General features: G+C 36.5%; 1 protein-coding gene across 1 annotated transcript in view; it reads right to left on the bottom strand.

The window, feature by feature from the left end:
* The window catches only part of LOC110096134 (thylakoid lumenal protein TL20.3, chloroplastic), a 20188-nt gene extending 16688 nt beyond the window's left edge, over positions 1-3500 (bottom strand). The window contains exons 1-3 of the mRNA XM_020821909.2: positions 3282-3500; positions 3039-3207; positions 2899-2928 (exon numbers count right to left, since the gene is read on the bottom strand). Coding sequence (XP_020677568.1) covers positions 2899-2928; positions 3039-3207; positions 3282-3408 — 326 coding nt within the window. The 5' untranslated portion in view covers positions 3409-3500. The remainder of the gene's footprint in view (positions 1-2898; positions 2929-3038; positions 3208-3281) is intronic.
* Between the last annotated feature and the right edge of the window lie 15061 nt (positions 3501-18561).

Here is an 18561-nt window from a genome sequence, read left to right on the forward strand (position 1 = left end):
GCTTCGATTCGTGATTTCGCCTTTTAAAACAATGCTCAAACCTGATTTAGAGTAAAGCCACCAAATCCACAACATTTATACAAGCAGACATATAGCTATATCGTTATGATAACTCTAATCTACATGTTAAAATACTCCATGCATGTGCTCTGGTCAATGTATTAAAGTTACAAACACAAATGTCTAAGAATGCTGCGCGGGGTCAAATGCTCACTAATATAAAGTTCTTTTTTCAAACTAAACAAAACATGCATGTGCTCCGACAAACATATTAAAATTACAAACATAATTATCTGAGAGTGCTGCGCAGAGTCAAATGCTCGCTAGTATAACATTCTATTGTAAAACTAAACATGTCCCGCATGTGTTCCAATCGTCACATCTGAGTTCCAAATCCAACAGTTTGAGAATGTTGCGTGGGTTAAATACTAAAGTCTCATCCTACCCCTCGAAAGGACTAGAGTTTATATGATTTGAATTGTAAGATGCCTCCCAAATTCCTACAAAAATATAAGTGACTTTAACGTCACCCTGATGATGACCGTGTTGACTCGAAATCTCAACCGGAGAGGTCAAATCTCAAAGCTAATAAAAGACAGAGTTCTTAAAATAAAATATATCAACTAATAACTTAAAACTAAAACTCATCCACCTCCCACAACAAATTGTCAGAGGTGATAAATTTGAAAGTAATCTTAGCTCACAAAGAGCAAATGTTGTGTCGGGTGTATCACTAAGATTCATCATAAAATAGTCTCTTACCAATAGGGACGTGGCACGTGCCCTCTTATCGGGTGATTTTGCAGTAAAATAGCACTATTATATTACGATCACGATCAAAGCCCGTATGTTCCCTAACAACTTCAAATCCTTGAGTAATGAATCATAGGGTATATTCGATAGACATAAAAGCCCTCTGTCAGCTAAGGTGGATTCAAATCTATCCACTTAGACAAATACCAATCCAGATCTACAAGGAATTCTTGGACGAAGCAACCTATGGCTGCCGATAAGGTGCCTTATGTCAGGTTGGGTCGACTACCTCCTCTGACTAAGTAAACTAGGAATCATGACTGCCCGGGACGACGGAACCATGGGATCTTGATCGGGCTCGTCTTCATCCCCCCACCACCAGTTTTAAGTTCATAGTGATAAACTCCAAAATTCATATTTAAAATTCAAATCCTAAAACTATTTCTATTATGAATTGGATTTACAACCTATGCGACCTCTTTAACAACTAGTCTTAATCGAAAGTTCTCTCTCATTATCGAGAGGGGTAACTAACTATAGGGGCTTGAGCCTATAGGAAACCATAACTCAGATCATAAAGTCCTCACAAAATGAGGGCAAAATCTCTGAGTAGTGTCTTATCTAAAACCCAATCTGCCTTCTGAAAATTCACATGAAACCTAAATTTGTTAAAACTCTCCGTCGTCAATGTCATAAATCAAAGAAAAAGAGACCGATGGTGCGAAGAGGTCGGGGGGCAAATGGAATTTTTGGAGCCCACACTCACAAGGATTTCATGATATTTGGTTCCGAGGAATATATACAACCTATAAATATAAGGCACTTCTTTAAAGTTTGTGCATGTCCAACTTCTCTGAAGTCCTCAAAACTCAATAGGACTTGCTTTGAATTGTCCCTATCCCAACAATCTTATAGGCCATGCTATTTCCTATAAGGACATTTTCTTCATCAATAGGTTTATAAGAAGAAAACTAATCCCTATGTTGGGTCAAAATATATGAACATTCAAAATCAAAGGTCCAATCTTCAATAGCAAAGATATAACTCTGTAGTTCAATATTGTATCTAGCACAAAGTCAATTAAAACAAAAGATCTACATGCCAAATATGAGAATTTTATCCCTGGGATGATTATTCAATCCCAAAGTTAATGACTAAGCTTGAGGATGAATGAAAGCTTAAATCATTTTAATAAAATTTTCACTTATGAATGAAAGAATGATAGACCCTTTACCATTCCCTCTTTCTGTTGGGAAGGGGAGCATTTATAGACAAGCAATGAAGGGCATTTTGATACCTGGGAGAAGCAAATGATAGATCAACAAGCCATGTCATCTCTGAGATCCGCATTTGCACACATGCCTCTCAATCGAGGTTCTTTTTTAGTATAATGTTCAATCAAAGAGTAGAGAGCCAAGACATACTGCCTTTGAGATTCAAACTGGGCCATCATTTCCTTAGCAATAATAGATGAATGGATCGATGGAAGTCCTATGCCCCAAGCTTAGTATTGTTAGAAATTTAAATCAGATTATTAGATATATATGGATGGATTTCTAATTAATGATAATGATAATCAATGTTGGATGATAGGATTTAGGCCAAAACTTTGAGATTAGGGGCCATCAAATGTGCTTAATCATGGGATCAACATAAATAATGATGTGATCAAGTGATGTACGAGCTAGAAGGACCTTTGTATCATCCAAACTTGGTTGCGGAAAACAACTTAACATGAATCTTAGCCTTCATTTGGGATAGCTTTCTTACTACTTTTTAAAGTAATTCTTTTAGTACAAAAAATTTTCAAACTAGAAAATTTTTATACTTGAAAGCAACTTTAAAGGGCAATAAGAAAGTTGTACCATATATTGGTTTGGACACTAGGTTACTATATAAGTAAATATAAACATTTGTGTAAGATATATAAATACAAAAGAGTTATGTGTAACGTATGTAAATTCCTATAGAATTAATCAAGAGATACATTTAATGGTTGTACCAATAATTAACAGGAAACCAACAAAACTCGGTAAGTCTGAGATCAGGGCAATTCCAAATGTAAGATACCTCATGGGAAAACAAAAAAACAAAAAACAAAACATCTTCAGATTAAAACAGATACAAAGGAGAATAAGCACAAACCTGAAGTTTTCATTTACATGCACAGCCTTCCTGCCCATAAAGGAAACAAAGCAGAAACCAATAAAATCATCCGTCCGCCCCCACGAAAGCAGAACATCAACGCACATAAATATTCAAAATTTGAACCCAAAGAACCTTACTTGAGATCCGCCGACCCGAACTGCGCCGCTGAGCCGATCCCGAATTCACCCCTCATCTCCGCCTCAAACTTATTGAGCTCCGCAATAGCGGGCATCGTTCCAACTCCGCCGAAGCTTACGACCACAGCAGCAAGGGCTGTCGAGACAAGAGCTCGCCAGTTCTTTGGTTCTATCCAGCAAAAGAAACGCATTGTAGTAGCGCTCTTGATGTGTTCGAAATGCCAACAAGATAACATAGCTCACCTGCAATCGAAAGATGGCAAGAGCAGGACATCGTTGGAGGAGAAGGGAGACGGCGGGGTTGATGGGAGGAGAAGGACTGGACGGAGTTGGCTGACGAGAAAGGAGAAAGATAAGTAAGAACGGCCATGGCTGTGAGGAAGAGGATTGAGTAAGAGGAAGAGACTGAAAGTCGGGAAGGGAAGAAAAATCCCTGGCTCTTGCGCGAACACGTCAGTACACTCGATTGAGTACCTACAAATATATATATAGGTGTGATGTTTCCCCTCTTTCAATTTTTTTAAGTTTAAATAAATAAATAAAAATAGTAATTAGAGGAGGAACATCTTTGATAACACTGTTTAAATTTTAATCCACCCCCCTAAACTTTCTACTATATAAATTATAAAGAGAAGAAATTATTAGATTTTAGATTTTGTTTATGCAATTAAAAATAATATAATGAATTTAAATCATGTTAAAAAATTCATACATTCAAGACCACTAAATACATAAAAAAACTTACTTTATTTGAGTGAAAACATCACAAACCATGATTTATATTGTGATTGCAAATTTATGGAATTAAATTTAGGACCACTTAGGCTTCGTTTGTTTTTTTGGTGCTTTTGTAAAAGACAGTTTTAAAAAACATTAGTTCAGAAAATAGAGTTTTATAACGGAGAAGTACATATAAAAAGCTTTCTCAAAACTGCAGAAAAATAAAAAAAAGGAGTTATTGGGAACGTGATTTGACGAACCAAACAACACAAAAAAAATTCCTCCGTTTCCAAAAATGAAAAAGGCAAAAAAACGCTCAAACAAACAAAGCCTTAAACTCTAATTTCAGCGAAATTATAGCCAAATTGAATGTCTCGATGATACAAATCCAATGACAAAAAGTAATACAAGCCTAAATCAAATATTTAAAGCATAAATGAAAACTTCATGTCATTAATGGAATGATCAAATGATATTTAAATTTTACATATTTATTATTAAATTGAGTGGTTATATGAGAGAAATTCAATGAGCCTAATTTTGCTTGATTCCAATTTCATTAAGGCACATAAATACTGAAAGAATAGTTTGTGATCAATAAATCAATATAGGCCATCATATTGCTTGTTTTGGAACTTTGGCCAAAATAACTAATAAGCCATGTTCAAAAATTATAAATAACCTTCTTTCTTCACTTGAAATGTAAGATAAAGAGAAGAGAGCTTAATGTTTTGCAAAACCAAAGAGTTTCACCTAACCACAACAATCTTACTATTGTCATCAACCAATAGAAACCCAAACACCGCCATTAATTGTGACCCAACCACCATCTTCAAATCACCCCCACCTAACCAGCATCATTAGATTCTTGTTGCATGGCCAATGTTCTCAGATCATTGCTATCAAACTATCAACACCCAACCACCATCTTTGGATCACCATCTCCCAAGCACTTTAGTTGAATCATTATCTCCTGGCAAACAAAATCAAATTAGTGCTACCCGACCATAGCCTTTGGATTGACACAACCTGACCATAACCATTCAACTACTATCACTTAACCATCATTGTCTAATGGCCACCTGATAACCATTATTGGCGCCATCATAATGCAACCATTAGATTGTTGTTATCTGATCTCAGTAGTCTTATTGCTTATCTCTCAACCATATAATCAAAACAATCAAATCATTGTTGCAATCCCATCATCATTAGATTGTTGTATCATAAGTGATGCTATGAGATTGATGCTGCCTAACCGCCACCATCTCTTTAGAATTACAATCAGTTTGTCACCAACAAATCATCGTTGTTGATCCACTATCATCTGACTATGATCCATCGACCATTGTTATTTGACTTCAACCTTTTGACCATCAATACTTGACTATAATATTCTAATAACCATTGCCTAACTATGAATAAGTTCACTTAATTATGAGTATTTGACCATTATCACTAAACTACTTCAATTAAATTTAGTTTCCTAAACATCATTGTCTTATTACAGTCTCCTAAACACTATGGACCTGCTATGATTTTCTAACCATTATTACCCAACAGTGGTCTCTTGACCACTTGACTATGGTCTCTAACCAACATCATTAATCTATGGTTTCCTGACCATTGTCACTAGATTAGTGCCGTCGAATTACGATCTCCCAATCACCATTGCTTGACTAGGGACTGTCGACCACCATTGTTTGTGTCACAGCCTAACCTGATATGACCCCCACCCAACCTCTCAAGTCATATCATGTCTGATCGTGGTAGGAAGCGTAAATAAATCATAAGATCTAGTTAAAGAACTGTTGAAAAACTAAACTTCCAATTTATATAAATATAGAGCCACTACCAAATATAATATAAAGCAGAATGCTACTAATTCTCAAAATTGATTATATATATCATCAAAAAATGCATGTACAATATGTGGTATATTTACAACAACATTTAGGAACAAAAAAGTACAATAGTAATAAAATCTAATCTTGTAAAAGAAAAATAACTAAAAAGCGTACCTACATTATAGATTAGAGCCTCATATCAAAAGTATTTAGCACACTCCTTACCCTTTATCTAACTTTAAAATGATAAAAAAGTAAGAGAGAAAACACAGCTTAGTAGATTATCATAGCCTAAAATAAAAATCAATAACTCCAACTAAAAGAACTGAAAATACTAAAATAATAAATTTAAGTATTGTACGAAAGCTGAAGCAGAAATATATACTAATTCTAAATTTTACAAAGCATTTAAATAACTACTAAAATAGTTATGAGACTAACTGAAATGTAAATAAACATTTCATATTAATTATCAAAATGGCTCTCCACCAACAAAATTCTTTCTCACCGCCAATAGAATCCCTTATGTCCACCAACAAAATCCCTTCTTAGGAAATATCATAATAGCCCTCAAGCTTCAGAGTTTCTAATGTATAACAAATAATAGAATTCCTTCTCTTTGCCAACCAAATCCCTTCTCTCCGCCAACTGAATTCCAAATTTTAATCAATATATGCATTTTTCAATGCATTACAGTAAGTAATTATAATTGAAATAAATTCAAAACTTGCCAAAATGCCCTAACGGTAGGTAATAGAAAATTCTACTAAAAAATTTGTATTTCTAGAAAATAACCAAATTACTAGAGATAATATATAACAAAATTTTGATACTTTTAATTAAATTAAGAACTATTTTTATATGTAAAAATGAGTTTCTAAATTGATAAAAAATGGTATTTTTTAAAATAACCAAGTAGAAAATCTTAAATAAATACTCAAAATAACCATGTAATCATACCAATAATATATTAAAAGTTACACATTCAAAATTTACTAGAATTTGAGAAATCACATTTTTATAAAATCAAATTATAACTTTGATTAAGGAAATCCCAAAAACTTTGAATTATTGAAAATTAAGATATGTGAAATGTAACCTATCTCGATCTGAACAACTTTCCCAATTGGGATGACAACTAAAATGAACTGATGCGATCCAAAATGGAGTTTCTCTCACTAACCCCCCCCTCTCTCTCTCTATCTCTCTCTCTCTCACTAGTGTCTGTTCAAATGGAACGAATAGGGTGAAATAGTGGATTTGAATATTTTTAAGTGGATAAATTGGCCTAGCGCTAGGGTGCTCTAGGAAAAATTTTCAGATTTCTCAAATAAGCATTCAAACTCCTAAAACCCACTTTAGAATCCATATAGATATTTTCATGCATATAGATCATTCTCAGACACATGCAAGAGATTTCAAATGAAGAAATTCAATAGGTTACCTGGCATCAAGTTGAGTTAGATTGGTTTGAACAGTACTCTGATTGTGAAGGTCTTATAACTCTTCCCTCCTTTAAAAATATCATCCTCAATATTTTTAAACTAAAATATATCGAAATAAACCTAAATATAGTTTTCTCGTCTCATATTCATTCTCTTAAGTAGCCTCTCCGGTAGTTCTATATTTTCACTACACATTGACTCTTATAATTTCTTTGCTCCTCAATTTCTTGATATTATACACCGAAATCCTATCTAGCTCGTCCTTATAGTTCAAATTCTAATGAATCTCAACATCGACATGTTTTTTTTAGTTTTTTTTTTTTGGAAAAAGAGGTTTTGAAAGGGTTGATCTTTTTGAGAAATTTAATTTTGGAACTTCGGTCTTAGTGTCGAACACGTCATTGTGAACAATATATTTTTCTAAGAGGCAAATATATCATTCCTTAATGGATTCAGATAGTGAAACTGAAGGCTTCATCTAGGCTATAATAGTCAAATTCAAGTAAGGATAATATATAACTCTGAAGGATTAATATGGCATTCAATCAAGCATCTAAATATAATAATCTAGATGGGAGATCATTCCACAAAAGATCGTACTGCTGTACCAACACTTTGTTGCGATCCGAACCAGGGAAGCTAAGAGAGTTGTAGCGAAAGTCCATGAAGGACTTTATGGTGCACATCAGTCAGGCCCTAAAATGGATGTTAAATCAAAAGGATGTGTTACTATTGGCCTACTATGGTAATGAATTATATGACCATGCTAAGAGGTGCCACGAGTGTTAGATTCATGATGATGTTATACATGAGTTGCCAAATCCAATAACCCAATAGTAGTGTCCTAGCCATTTAAATGCTTGGACACATATATAATCAGACCAATAGATCCACCGTCATCAATCGGACACTATTTTATACTAGCAGCAATGGACTATTTTTCTAAGTGGGTAGAAGCTGCTCCATTAAAAAAGTCACATTTAAGCATGTGATTAACTTCTTTACCTACAATGTCATCTAAATATTCGATGTACTACACCGCGCGATCTCAGAGAATGACATAGTATTCAAGAGCACTAAAATATACAAGTTTGTCAAGTAACACAAGATCGAATGATGATACTCGATAATATGTAATCCAAGCGTAAATGGTATGGCGGAGGCCTTCAACAAGACGCTAGTGAAACTATTGAAGAATATCCTTACCAAAAATAAAGAGAGTGGCAAACTAAGATGGCAAAAGCACTATAGGTGCATCGTACAACCTACAAGATATCGACTAAAGCCACTCCTTATGCACTGGTATTTGGGATTGAAGTAATGTTGTCATTAAAAATTGAACTACCGTCACTTCAGGTAGGCATTCAATATGATCTCACTTAAGAGCAAAATGCTCGATTGATAATGGAAGAGCTCGATGCACTTGATGAAGTCAAATTACAAGACCAATAGAATTTGAAAATCTATCAGGTAAGGATGGAAAAATCCTTTGATCGTATGGTGTGCCATCCAGCATTTCAAGAAGGGGAGTTAGTCTTGGTACTGAGAAGGCCAATTATCCCTCGCTGAAAATTGGTGGTAAATTTATATCCAATTGGGAGGGCCCCTTCATTATGGAGAAAGTGCATTAAGGAGGAGCCTATCAATTGGTCGATCTAGATGGCTAGAGGCCAATGTCGCTGATCAATGGTTGATATTTGAAGAAATACCATGCATAGGGATAATTGTGTACTTAAAGTAATCTACACTTAGAATGCATCTATTGACATGCATATATTTTGAAATTATCTTATGATAAAAAAAAATGTATTTTAAAAAATGGGGCATTTTAAATATTTATTTGGGTTGACATCACGTCGCATATCGAGATCGTTGAATAAATATTTAAAATCCCAAAATATTAAATTTTCCCCAAACAAATAAAAAAACCACTATATGCATGACAAGAGGTATTTAAATATTTATTTAGGTTAACATCATACTACGTGTTGAGATCCTTAAGTAATCGTTAAAAAATTAAAATTTTAAGTTTATCCTTTATTGAAATCCCTTGGCTAGACATGAAGTATTTTAAATATTAATTCGGGTCAATATTACGATGTATTGTTGACCAATATACAAATAAAAAAAGGGGAAAAAGAAGAAATCTAACGTGTAAACCTCATACCTATCGGATCCCTAAAATCTTCCCAATCTTTCTCCAAAAATCAGCGGAAATCCTGCTGAATTTGGCGTCGAAATAGTCGCTTCTTCCCGTATTTCCTGCAATCGCCTCGATCGAGCACCCTTGCACGTCGTTAAATACCGACTCAAAGGGATCCTTTGACTGCTCTTGGTTCCTCTGTCCGACTCCACACTTCCTCTCCCACGACCGCAAATCTCTCCCTGTCTTGATTCCTCCCGGCCGAAATCCTCTCAAGCAACGATCCCTTGATCCAAAGATGCCGAGAGATAGAGAGAGATAGAGAGAGGAAGAGAGGCTCTCTCCCTACCTCTGCCTTTGTTTGATCCAACCCAGGAAGCCGCCGCCCCTTTACTCTTCTCCAAGTCGAGCCCATACGCCTCTACCTTACTTGACTCCTGTATGAGCTCCATTCGGCCGAATCCTCTGCTCCCATCTGACCTCCATACCTTAAGCCGCAAGCCTTCTCCTCCTAATCTTGCCCTCCTCTAACTAATTAGGTGTATATTTTGTTTTATTACTAATTATTATTAGTTAGTATTTATTATAATTATTGATAGTTGTAATAAGTATATTATTATAATTGTTAGTAATTATAAATTATGATAATTATATAATTATAATTTTTGATAATAATTATTAATCACAATAATTATGTTATTATAATTATTTATGATAATAATTATATTACATAATTATTGATGATTATTTTTTATTATCAACTATAATAATTATGTTATTATTATTATTACTAGATTTTGTATAAAAAAAGAAAAATACAAAATTACTTCCTTGCCTCGACTTGCATGCCAACACCACCGAATCCCACGATGGTACGAATTTTTCCTAAACTCAAAACCTTACTTCATTGTCCGTGGCAGACCAAAAAACCGCATATGCACGCCTTTATTGCGCGTGGTGGGATGGGACCCCGGTGCAGCACCTACGGTGAGGCGGGGTCACTCATAAGTACCCCCGAGCGGGGGGAAAGCAAACTACTTTTTTTCCAAAAAAAAAAAATGCTTTTTTAAAACCCACCCCCATTCACGCCATTGTTGGCGTGGTGGATAAAAAATAAAATATTACCATCGCGGTGTCTCACAAACACCAATCGTGTACGTCTTTATTGACGTGGCGGGTAGGCGACCTCTTGGTTTTTCCCCTAAACTAGGGAGACGCCGGGAGGCTGCCAAAATTTTGTCCAAAAGGATAAGGACTTAGAACAAACAGTGGACTTTATTTGAACATCAAATGAACTTAACTTGGGCATAATTTAAGACAAAATCAAGCTTAAATCAAAATTTAATCAAGTGATGTTGTAAGGAATGAGAACTTGATTCAAACTTGATCAATAATAAACTTGAAAGATAATGAAGCTTGAACTGAACTTGATTAAACTCATTTTGAGCTCGGACTAGAACTCTACAAGGACTACAGGAGACATATGACTTGTGTTTGCTACTTTAACTCAAGCAAAGACTTGATTTGGACAACAAGACTTGGACTCAAGCTTGGATAATGATTTGAACTAAATGCACTTGAACTTTGATTGAACTTTTGACATTGAACTTGAACAATAAAATGGACTTGTCTTTTTGACACAAAGAAAATGATTAACAAAACATACTTGAATCTAATGAGTTCAAGCACCAAATGGATATGATTTGAATTAGTTAGATTCAAACTCAAATGAATAAAGGGCTTGATTCAAATTTGACTTGAGTAGTTAAACTCAAGTGAGGACTTGAAGCACATACGTAGAATAGAACTTGAATCATTTGCAAGAGAACTTGGTTTGAACCAAGTGAAGGGGACATGGAACTTAAACTTGAATCAATCATGGACAATGTAGGACTCAAGCTTGAATTGAGTTACATGGAATTTGAATGCCATCAAATTCAATATGTGACACATGATAATGTAATAGAGCATGTACAAGACTTACAATTAATACAATACTTGGACAATCTAGCCTATAAGCATCATTTATTCACAAATTATGGTGCAGAATCATGCAACCAAATGCAGTCAAAAAGGTTTGATTCATGCAAATCTCATACAAGCAAGTAAAGAAAGTAAAGATCCATGATGAATATTTGCAAGATGATGGTAATAAGAACATTGTGACATCCCCATAGTCAATGCAAACAAGCACATTGCCCTCCTACGCGCTACTACAAAATCTCATCATGTGTACAACATAATATTCACAAACGAATACAGAATAAGTGCAGCAATGATGGCAGTACCTTGTGAATGACGAATGAACATGTCATATGCAAGTAATGATAACCGGAGAGTTGCAAGTATTGTGGTATCTCTACAAATATATATAATGCATTATATAACAAATTCCTAGCACTTGTTGGTAGTGATGGAAATTCTTCGTAGGCATAGTAGTAGTAACCGACAATGGGCAATGGATACTACCATACCCCACAATCAACAACAATCCAATGACATCCGGATGCATCATCCTCTAGCAAGTGAAGATGTATGATATGAAGCAAATACGAACACCTACAAACTGTTGTAGGGAACCTATCATATCCACAAAGTGCTATCCTCAAGCAAATATAGAAAAGCTTCAACAAGTGCAAGTCCTTATGATCTAAAGTAGGAGACTCGTTAGTACACTACGATCCACCTACATAAAGCAATGAGTAGTGCATGATAATCTACCTGTATGAAGCAGCGAACAACTCTATTCAGAAGCTGCTACGCCACGCCACCAGATCTGCAACACTCATACTAGCTGACAGAAGGCGTGTATAAGCTCTCAAATCAAATGTTGTGTGCATTCAAATAGCAATTACCTGCACAACTAAAATATTTCAAAATACCCCTGCACGTGTACTGTAATTTGTATACACATAGGTACACAAAAAAGGGTAAAAGCAATCATGAAACCCGCATGGGCCCCAACGAGCATGTTATTGGTACACACGTGACGTTTAGGGATGCTGCTCGGGTTATTAAATTTGAACCTAATCTTCCTAAGCAGATAAAAAAGAGTAGACAGGGTATAATTATAAAATGCCCCCAAACACCCGTATGGGCCCCAGCGAGCATGTTTTTGGTATACACGTGATGTCTAGGAATACTGCGCGGGTTAACAAGTGAATTCAAGTTTGAATATGATCCTTCTATACTGATCAATAGAAGTTGACAAGATTTGAACAATCAAATAAATATATGGTTGTGACGATCAATATATTTATTTTAATACATTCATATTCGGCCTTCAACACCTATAATCAAGAGAATTCACTAATAAAGGCATAATGCCTACGAGAAACCTGATCCTCGGTCAACAGAATGGTCGTGTTGACAAGGTTCAATCTATAAATGAAAATGCCCCTAAAGAAACTCCAATGATGGCCGTGTTGAATGTTTATCTCAACCGAAGGGCTTCACAAATATTTTCAAATGACTCCCAAATATCCAAATGTCCATCAGAACACCAAAACTCCACAAAGTCTAAAATCTAACAAATCCCAAAACCTAAAATATTTAAAATTAAAATAAATCCATCAAAATACTTAAAGCAAAATTCATTCACCATCTGCAATAGTTTGCCAGGGTGGATAAATTAAAGTTTACTTCAGCTCACATAGAGCCAAATACATAGTCAAAATATCACTAGGATCCATTCTCAGACAATCTCCTGCTAATAAGGACGTGGTACATGTCCTCTAACCGGTGGTTTTGCCACCAAATGGCACCGCATAATAAACGGTTATAACCTGGTGCCCTCTAAATCAAGTAGTTTTGCCACCAAATGGCACCACGAAATACCGATTATGGCCATAGCCAATACGCTCCTTATTGGCATCAAATCCTTGAGATATGAATCAATAGGATATGATCGATATGTCACAAAGCACTCTGTTAGCTAAGGTGGATTCAAATTTGTCCCCTTAGGAAAATATTCACCCTAGGTCTATAAGGTACCCTTGGACGAAGCAACCCATGACTGCCGACAAGGATCCTTCTGTCAGGTTTGGTCGACTACCTCCTTTGACTAAGTAGACTAGGGACCATGATGGACGACAGAATCATAAGATCTTGATCGAGTCCATCATCCATTCCCCCACCATCCGAATTAAGTGCAAGATGGTGCAATTTCCATTTTAAATATCAAATTTTATAAATCCAACTTCTACCAACATCCTAAGCTCATTGCTGCTACTATATGCCAGATAACATGTATCTCTATGTATCTGATCGACAACTAGCCTTAATCGAAAGTTCTCTCCCATTATCGGGAGGGGTAATTAACTTTAGGAGCTTGCGCCTATAGGAAACCAGAACTCAGATCATTAAGCCCTCGAAAAATGAGGGTGAAATCTTTAGGTAGTGTCTTATCTACAAACCCATCTGCCTTCCAAAATTTACCCTGGAACTTATTCCGTTAAAACTCTCTCGCCAAAGAAAAAGCACAATCAGTGCGGGCGGAGGCCGGGGCCAAATTTTTGGAGCCCACATGTATGCCAAAATTTTTGAATAAATGTTTAAATTATCAAAAGTCCAAATTCTTTCCACCTTAAAAATCTCCTTGCAAGCATTAGATATTTAAATATTTATTTGGGTTGACATTGTGTTATATGTCGAGATCTCTAAATGAATATTTAAAACCTAAAAAATCCAAATTTATATCGTTTTAAACCCTCCTTGCAAGATGGGGGGTACTTAAGTGATTATTTGGGTTGACATCGTACTACGTGCTAAGATTCTCAAATAAATAGTAAAATTCATCAAGCCTTATATTTCTTTGAATAGGGATACGACGAATTCCGTTGTTAACACATACTCAGGTAATTGTTTTGAAAGTTTGGAACATCGTTCCATCTAGTGTACCAAGATTTCAAAAGTCAAAAAAGAGATTTTTGTAACTATACACTCCAATAAATCGAGTCTGACAAGCTTGAAGTTTTTTAATAGCCCAAATCTTAAGGTTCAGATGGGTGTAAGAGGCCGGATCCAATAAGCTCAATTATGGCCGGATCACTAACAACTCCGTCTACTCAACACGCTAGAAAAATGGCCGTAGTAGCGGAACCCTCACTTTACCAAACTGCCATTAGGGATTGTAGGAAGAATGAAGATTGATTTGACCCGACAAGTTCTAGTAGTCATAATACTTAAGACTCTCCTAATTGACTGGAAAATCAAAATTCCAATGGAAAAGATGGGTTACAAACAAATACAAAATGTTCATAGGCCACAAATCTGTAACCATAAAGGATGACTTCAAATCTACCAAGTTTAATGGATTTAGTATTGGGAAGCATATTTTTTAAAGCTTAAGTCAGAAGCTTAAATGGGTGTAAAAGGCCGAATTCAACATGCCTAAAAAAAGCCAGATTGATGGTAGCTCCGTCTACTCAATACACCATAAGAAATGACGTAGTAGAAACCCCCCATTTCAACAACCTGAGGAAGAAGAATTGTCAAATTTTAGCTCACCAAATCTAACAAGCTCAAGTGACTCAGATTGAAGTCTCTTCAAGTGGTTAAGGACCAGGATGCTACCTATATTTGGTACTATCATCCAAATCCAAAACCTACATATTTTCCATTAAGTCTATCACACAAAGCACGGGACTAAAAAAAGCTAAAATCCCTAGAATTTAAGCTAAAACTATAACCACTAACTATATCCATTGACTAGGGAAAAACGCTCGTAACTATCCTAAACAACTGGGAAATTTTAAATATTTATTTGGATCTACATCATGCTACGTGTCAAGATCCCCAAATAAATATTTAAAAATGCTTACTATAACTCAAGATAACTCTAAAATGCATCTCAAAGTACAAAGATGGGGATACGTGAGAAGAGGTAAGCTTGTAAGCTCTCCAGTTATCTAGTAACATCGGTCAAGGTTTGAAACTCTAACTAAGTAGTCTGAATCTCATTCACATCCCGTGTTAGTGAAGATTCGCTTGCCACCATCTTCTTATGTAAAGCATGATGGCACTACTCCTCCCTCCTGATGAGGCAATCACGTCAGTCTTGCCCCTCCAGTAAGTGAAACCTATAGGAAATCACCTGTCTAACGTCCCTCTAAAGGTATTGCATCCGAGTTATCAGTCTGTCTAACTCATGGGTCATATTGGAAGAGCTCTGAAGGTGCCTCCTCAAGTCCTCTACACTACTTTCAAAATGGTCATGAAAATCATCAGCCATCTCTCATCTTCTGGCAACCCTCTTCTCTAACTCTGAAAGTATATATCTGGTCTGTAAGATAGAAAGGGACCTCAATCTTTAAATGAAGGACTCCACCTTACGACACATTGACTCCCAAAAAAGTAGCTCAGTAGTGTTCACCCCAAAACTAGAAAGCAAGCCAAGGAACTGGTTAGTAGAAGGAACAAACTTGATATAAGACTCCAGAGATATTGGATCAATAATGAAAATTAGATCCCTCAAAAGCTCTGTAGTGTACCTGCACCTATCAGCACTCCTCAAATCTAGGGGTAGGGAACATGGCAAGGGATCTCTGAAGTGTAATAGACACCGTCAGATATTGCATAAAGAATCACAAGTAATCAATATGATAGTAGATAATATTATAATGCATTAGGATGAATTAACTTAAGATAAATATGTACATATCGGAGGGCTCATAGAGCCAATTAAGTAACTGACATGAACCAAAGAAGGGCATGTAAAGTCAACTGGGTGGCCCTCAGGGAAGAAAGAAAACTCCATGGGCACCAAGTCTAATACTGCCCGTGTATGCAATGGTTCTCCAAGGAGATCTCAAAGTAAGCATGTGCTGTCCCCTAAAGACTCCCCAAGAGAACCATTAATGATTACTTCTCTTTTCCAGTGTACCCTTACGGGCCTTTTTGGTGCATATGCTTTTGTGTGTAACATTTGGAGCTCTAATCATAGAAGAAATAATATGCCCGGTAGTAGTATGGGCCTCGGTGTCTGTCCCTATAAAAAAAATAAAGCAATTGATATCCAACTAGATTAATTACTAACAAAAATAATTGGGTAAAAAAAAAAGTATCTCTATCAGTGGTAACCTCTTAAAAGCCTCTATGGGACCTATGTCCCCTCGATACTCCAAGCTCTCATAATCCACGCTCGTACCTCCTATCATTGTGCTCCAAAATAGGTTCAAAAAACTGTCGTACCCATAACAATCGTGCGTAGTTAATTCCTGTGTGAGTGGACAACTAAGCAATAAGAAAAGTAGCACCTGTGTCAAGCCTCAGTAAGCGTAGTCAAGTTAGTGCTGCTGCACATAAATGGGTCTCCTGCGGAACAATCTCCATGCACTATATATCTGCAACCTCGAGAATAAGTGGCTACTCGTCGTAGGCTGTGGCCTAGAATAACCCAAACTATCTAGTTACTTGGTTGGGATGGTAGCCTTCCAAAGTCACTATAGTGCTTGCTCTGTAATATAACCAGTCCGGGCGCATGTTGATAAAGTACTCAGCAATAGGTAAACTCTCTCTTCTCTGTAATAAAGTGCGCCTCCCTCTACGGTCGACCCCATCTATCATAATGATGCCTCTCTAGTGAGGTTGTAAACCAAAAACATTTGACCGGTGAACTAAAGAGAGCTGATTTGAAACTAATTGTAGGGCAAAGAAATTGAGATGGATCCTCTTTGACTCAAAGGTAGAAGATATCTGAGACAACTAAAGGACTGTAGGGTACCCTCTCTGAAGAAAGGTTGCAAGAGTCTCTAAGCATGAGAAAGTACCCCAAATGTTTAAGTGGACCCACGCGTACAAAAACTATTACAGTGTGTCCCGCACCTCGAGGGAACTTGCCTTAGAATTGGTGCATAGAACTATATAAACTCTAGCAAGTACAGTTGGAGCTAGTGAGAGTCTATATCCCTACGCTAACTTATTGGATGTCAATAAAACACTACACCTTAAAGAGCCTATCCGGAGTGGGAGTATGAAGGTACTAAGCTAGAGTGCTAAGAAGCCCTTAAAAAATAAATCCTCTCGAATCCTTACAAAAGCTGAAGAAGTGTAACCAGCGGAAGAAAAAGGATCCGGGTCTCCTTTGAAAACGAAGTACTGCGGTGCAAACCAAAATCAAATGGGTTGTGCAGCGTCACTATGACTAGAGAAAGGTACCTCTTCTATAAAAAATTATGGATCCAGATATCCACAACCATCGAAGCCCTAGCACGCCTTGACAAATTTGAAGCTCTGTAAGTTTGATGGTAGTGTTGTATAACTCTGGGTTAAATCTTTGGAAGTAGTAATCTACCTCTCCTATCATTGTCCATCAAAGGGACCTAATGAAACAAATGCTCCTCTGTAGGTATGCACTCCTCAAAGAGGTAATAAAAAACTAACAGTCCTGACCTTATCTGAAGGTTTGAAAGAGTGATCTTGAGCTCTTTTGCCTCGATGTAATATGTATATTTGCTTGAAACCTAAAACTCTACCAAACTATATGCCCAAGAAGGAGGAAGAGGGCCGTAGTAAAATAATAAAGCGTACACTGCTTCGTAGATCCTTGCCGCCTTTAGTGTATCCTTGTGCGCTTACAAAATATAGCAGGTCTAATAATGTAGCCACTAACTGGACTCTGAACCTACCCATGACCACTCCAAAGGTGTAGACTATAGCTGACGGTGGCTCAGCAGAATTGACTGCCTAATTGGCTCAACTGTATCTACGGCAGACACTAAAACATCATAGGTATCCTAGTCGACCTGGACAACTTCAAGCTCGAGAGGGTGGTACTCCCCACATTATAATATAAAGTTAGTGACCCAGCTGTTAGGGTCATAAGAAATAACAGAGTCCTCAGAAAGCTCTATAAGTAAGGGGGAGCGAGTAAAGAAGCTGTGAAAGGTGTCTCGCTCCTACAGCATGTCCTGGCGCTGCTCTATTTTATCTTAAATATCAACACTACTCTAGGGATCCTATTTTTCCATCACATCCCAGATGGCAGCCTCACTAAGCTCACATGTGGAAGATCATCGGGTCTCTGCCAACGAAACATCTCATGCACAATGAGAGAATGGAAATGCATTAAAAAGTTGTTATTAATAATTGCGTATGCTAAAAAAAAAAGATACTAAAAGTTGTAAACTAACTCACAACAAACATGATGCATTCTGGATGCATACCATATTTGTTAGGGGACATATGTTGACCCCTACAACTCAAATTATGCACAAAAATATGAAAATGACGAATTAAGTAGCGCGTGGGTTGGCGCAATGCACCACTTAAAGGGTTAGATGACCTCCGAATGCCAAATGGATAGCGGCATTGTGATCAAAACATTGAATTTTACTAAGTCGAGGCCCATCATAGTTGAATCAGATGAG

Source organism: Dendrobium catenatum, unplaced genomic scaffold, assembly GCF_001605985.2.
Source record: "Dendrobium catenatum unplaced genomic scaffold, ASM160598v2 original_scaffold_267013, whole genome shotgun sequence".
In the NCBI taxonomy this organism is placed as follows: domain Eukaryota; kingdom Viridiplantae; phylum Streptophyta; class Magnoliopsida; order Asparagales; family Orchidaceae; genus Dendrobium; species Dendrobium catenatum.